The sequence below is a fragment of the Malurus melanocephalus genome, unplaced genomic scaffold (assembly GCF_030028575.1).
Source record: "Malurus melanocephalus ecotype Western Australia unplaced genomic scaffold, MMel_1.1 scaffold_224, whole genome shotgun sequence".
Classification (NCBI taxonomy): domain Eukaryota; kingdom Metazoa; phylum Chordata; class Aves; order Passeriformes; family Maluridae; genus Malurus; species Malurus melanocephalus.
This window is the reverse complement of record NW_026623456.1, coordinates 8,899-13,503: the sequence shown is the minus strand read 5'-3', so window position 1 is coordinate 13,503 and position 4,605 is coordinate 8,899. Positions and strand designations below refer to the sequence as shown.

General features: G+C 45.5%; 1 protein-coding gene across 6 annotated transcripts in view; it reads left to right on the top strand.

The window, feature by feature from the left end:
• Window positions 1-4,068, top strand: part of LOC130578336 (cytochrome P450 2G1-like) — an 11,781-nt gene extending 7,713 nt beyond the window's left edge. For all 6 annotated transcript variants that reach the window (XM_057374337.1, XM_057374334.1, XM_057374336.1 and 3 more), the window contains 4 exons: window positions 373-514; window positions 1,320-1,507; window positions 2,297-2,438; window positions 2,685-4,068. In XM_057374337.1, coding sequence (XP_057230320.1) covers window positions 373-514; window positions 1,320-1,507; window positions 2,297-2,438; window positions 2,685-2,866 — 654 coding nt within the window. In that variant the 3' untranslated portion in view covers window positions 2,867-4,068. The remainder of the gene's footprint in view (window positions 1-372; window positions 515-1,319; window positions 1,508-2,296; window positions 2,439-2,684) is intronic.
• The last annotated feature ends 537 nt before the right edge of the window (window positions 4,069-4,605 follow it).

The following is a 4,605-nucleotide window of genomic DNA, read 5'->3' as shown; positions in this document are numbered from 1 at the left end:
GATTTGGGCGGATTTTGGGCGGGTTTGGGGGGGTTCTGGAGGACGTCTGGGGGCATTTTGGGATTTGTTTGGAGATTCTGGGTGGGATTTTGGTCTATTATGGGTTTTTTTCCCAGATTTGGGGTTTTTCCTGCATTCCGGGATCATTTGGGAGCAGATTTTCCCATTTTTTGGCAGGAAAAAGATGATCCCAACTCCAAATTCATGATGGAAAATCTGGAGCATTTTTGGGATCCTGGGTGGGATTTGGGGGCTGTTTCTGTTTTTTTAGGGCCATTTTGGGGTCAGATTTTTGGGGGGTTTCTTCCTGGATTTTGTGGTTTTCCTGGATTTCAGGATCATTTTGAGCCAAAATTCCCTACTTTTTGGCAGGAAAAGGACAACCCCAACTCCGAATTCACAATGGAAAACCTGGAATTGACCACCCTGAACCTTTTCTTTGCTGGCACTGAGACTGTGAGCTCCACCCTGCGCTTCGGCTTCCTCTACCTCATGAGGCATCCSCACATCGAGGGTGAGATCCAGACACAAATCCAGGATCCCAGAGCCCAATTCCCCATCCCAAATGCCAAAACCCCAAATCTCAAATCCCAAATCCCCAAATCCTAAACCCCAAATCCCCAAATCCCCAAATCCCATCCCATCTCATAAACCAAATCCCAAACTCCATATCCCAAGACCCCAAATCCTCCGCATTTCCAATTTCCAATCCCCCAAATCCCCAAAACCCTAAATCCCAAATCCTCCCCAGTCTCCAATTTCTAATCCCCAAAATCCCAATCCCTAAATAGCTAAATCCCTAGTCTCAAATCCCAATACCCATCCCACCCCATAACCCAAATCCTAAATCCTAAATCCCCAGTTCCCCAAATCCCAAACCCCAAATCCTCCCCAAATTCCAATTTCCAATTCTCAAAATCCCAATTCCTAGATCCCCAAATCCCAAATCCCATCCCATCATCCAAATCCTGAATCCTAAATACCAAATCCTAAATCTCAAATCCCCAATTCCCCAAATCCCAATCCCTGAATCCCCAAATCCCAAATTTCAAATCCCAAATCCCCAATTGCCCCAATTACCCCAAATCCCAAATCCCCAAAACCCCAAAACCCCAAATCCTCCCCAATATCCAAATCCCAAAATCCCAATCCCTCAATCTCCAAATCCCAATTCTCAAATCTCAAATCCCAAATCATAAACCCTATCACATCCCATAACCCAAATCCCGAACCCTAAATCCCAAATCCCCAATTCCCCAAACCCCAAATCCCAAACCCCCAAATCCCAAACCCCAAATGTTTTCCCACCCTCCCCCCAGAGAAGGTTTTCAAGGAGATCTCGGCTGTTGTGGGGTCGGGCCGGGCTCCGGCCATCGCTGACCGATCCCAAATGCCCTTCACGGAGGCCACGATCCAYGAGATCCAGCGCTGCAGCGACCTGATCCCGATGAATGTCCCACACCGCGTGACCCGGGACACGGAATTCCGGGGCTTCCTGATCCCTAGAGTGAGGGGAAAATCCTAAAGCCCAAAATTCCATTAAAAAACCTAAAAATCCCACTGAATTTCCCCTGGAATTAAAAAAAAAATCCACTGAAATTCCCCTAAAATCCCTTGAAATCCAACAGAAATGCCCTTAAAATCGCCCAGAAAACCCCCTAAAAAAAAACCCCACGTAAAATCCCCCTGAAATTCCCCTAAAAAAATCCCATAAAATCTCCAAAACCTGCCTGACTTGATCCCAATGAATGTCCCGCACTGCATGACCCAGGACATGGAATTCCAGGGCTTGTTGACCCCAAAAATGAGGGGAAAATCCTAAAGCCTGGAAATCCCTGTAAAAATCCAAGAAATCCTCATGAAATTCCCATTAAATTCAAAAAAAAAATCCCCAAAAAAAAAAAAAAAAACCTTGAAATTCCCTTAAAATCCCCCCAAATCCCCTTGAAATTCTCCTATTTAAAAAATCTTAAATAGTTTTGAAATTCCCCTAAAAACATCCCATCAAATCCCCCTGAAATTCCTCCTGAAATTCCCCTAGAAAACCCATAAAATTCCCCATAAAATTCCCCTAAAAAATCCCATAAAATCCCCCTAAAAATGACCTAAAAAAAATCTCATAAAATCCCCCTAAAAATAACCTAAAAAAATCCCATAAAATCCCCCTAAAATCCCTCTAAAAACCCTAAAATCCCCCTAAACTCCCCTGAAAAAATCTCTAAAATCACCCTGAAATCCCCCTAAAATCTTCCTAAAACCCAAAATTGCCCCTCTGACTCCACAACTGACCCTGCAGGGCACAGATGTGTACCCCCTGCTCAGCTCGGTCCTAAACGATGCCAAGTCCTTCAAAAACCCCCAAAACTTCGACCCTGGAAACTTTCTGGACGAGAAGGGCCAGTTCCAGCGCAACGAGGCCTTCTTGCCCTTCTCAGCCGGTAGGAGAAAAATCCCCTATATCTTTTTGGGATTCCCTAAATCCCTCTTGGGATCCCCTAAATTCTGTAAATCTCTTTGGAGGGAGGGGGCCCAGACCCTTTTGGGGACTCCCAGACGCTTTAGAATCCCCCTTTTGGGACCTCCCCACCCCATATGGGACCGTCACCCCTTTAGGCATCCCCCAGACCCTTTTGGGGTTTCTCCCCCATTCTGGGGGTCCCTGATACTTCCTCCCCCCTCCACAGGGAAACGGCTGTGCCTGGGGGAGGGGCTGGCGCGGATGGAGCTGTTCCTGTTCTTCACCACGATCCTACAGAACCTGCGGCTCCAACCCCTGGGACACCCCGAGGGGGTGCCCACGACCCCCCTGGAGAGTGGCTTTGCCAACATTGCCCCCCGCTATGAGCTGCGGATGCTGCCCCGCTGAGACCCCTCTCCMAATTCCCAAAATTCCCTAAAATTCCCCAAAAATTCCCCAAAATTCCCCAAAATTCCTGAAATTCCCCAAAATTCCCAATCGGAATTGCCCCCACAACCAGCGCCCCTCCCCAAAATCCCTGAAATCTTGAAATCCCCAACTGGAACCTCTCCCACTGCAAGCTGCGGATGCTGCCCTGCTGAGACCCCTCTCAAATTCCCTGAAATGCCCTGAAATTCCTGAAATTCCCGATCAGTACCCAGGAATAGAGACCAGTCTYCAAAATCCCTGTGTGAGAAATGAAGCTCACTCTCCTGGTAGAAATTGAAAAATGTAGTAAGGGACAATCGGGGACAAAGGCAATAATGCAAAATTGGCAGCGCTGGGTGCTTTAGCCATAAAGCTCCCCTGCTCACCATGGCAATACCCCTTACGTACCCTTTCTCTTGCATCAGTCAAAAACCTATTAATAAATGATTATACAGATTCAAACATTTCCCAGAGATAGTTTGCATGTTCCAGAAACTTTTAAGCACGGCCCCTCCTCTGATCCGCCTGTTTAGAGTGTGTGCACTTGTGCTTGTGGTTTTGAGGGTCATGTGTGTCCCCCTGTTCTGTGGACTCAGCAGATGACACTTGATGACAGTGGAAGTGTCTGTAGCAGGGTCTTTCATGGGCTGTGACACCCCCCGGACTGTCTATGTGGATCAGCTCATCCTGGGGTGCCAGGCCCCACAGATGAGCTCCTTTGCACAGCAGAAGATGGGCTGCCTCTGATCAGAGGCTTGGCCTCTAAATCCCCAAAGCCTCTCTCCCCGACACGTTTTGGTGTCAGGGTCTGTGCTGGTTAGGCAGCCAAGAGATCTGGCATGGTCCCCACCCCAAGGGTGCTCAGCTGTGATCCCTCGGTGAATGTGTTCTTCTTTCCAGCTCTGAGTATCTTATCTCTGATCAGTGGGCAGTGAACAGTGCAGCCAGGGTCCCATTCAGGGTTTTGATGGTTTTCTCTGCAGCTTTCGTATAGTTTTGCTATAATGTGCAAGAAGTTCTTCATGGAAATGCCTAAGTCACAAACTATAATCTTTCAGTTATTTCAAGTTAACCACAAGTAACTCTAAAACTAAATCAGCTGTTTTGAAACAATATCTGAGATACTTTAATTATTGCCAGTTAGCCACAAAAATAAAAGCATTAGTGTTTTTTTACAACTATGTCTGCATAATGAAACTACTTCTACAAAAATCAACATTATATTATAATGCACAACACATAGCATCCCCCTTAATATCTGCAAAAGCAAACACTGTAATAAGTATTTATCACAATCCCTCTTCTTTTTCATAAATCATTTGGGTTGAGCAATAATTTTTGTTTTCAATTTTCACAATTCGCTCATTTTTTTCACAAAATAATTTTGCTTCTTCAAAGGGGTCTTCTGTATTATCTCTTTAACACTATTATCTTTTGTGTCATTCTAGATGTAGCCAATTTTGGGTCCACAGACATTGTTAATACTCACATACCTTGGACTATGCTGGTGATTAGCTGAATGAAACAGGGAATCAGGCAAGGAAGAAATAATAAACCAGCTGTTGCACATAAAGGAAGAAGCCTAGCTTTTCTCACCATTCTATTCCCAATAAATTGTCCCACCAGTTAGTTTTTAGCATCAATTCCCATTTCTGGATAGGTACATGGGCAATTTTTTTAATATCCTTAGCTATATCCAGGACGGCATCCCCGTTATT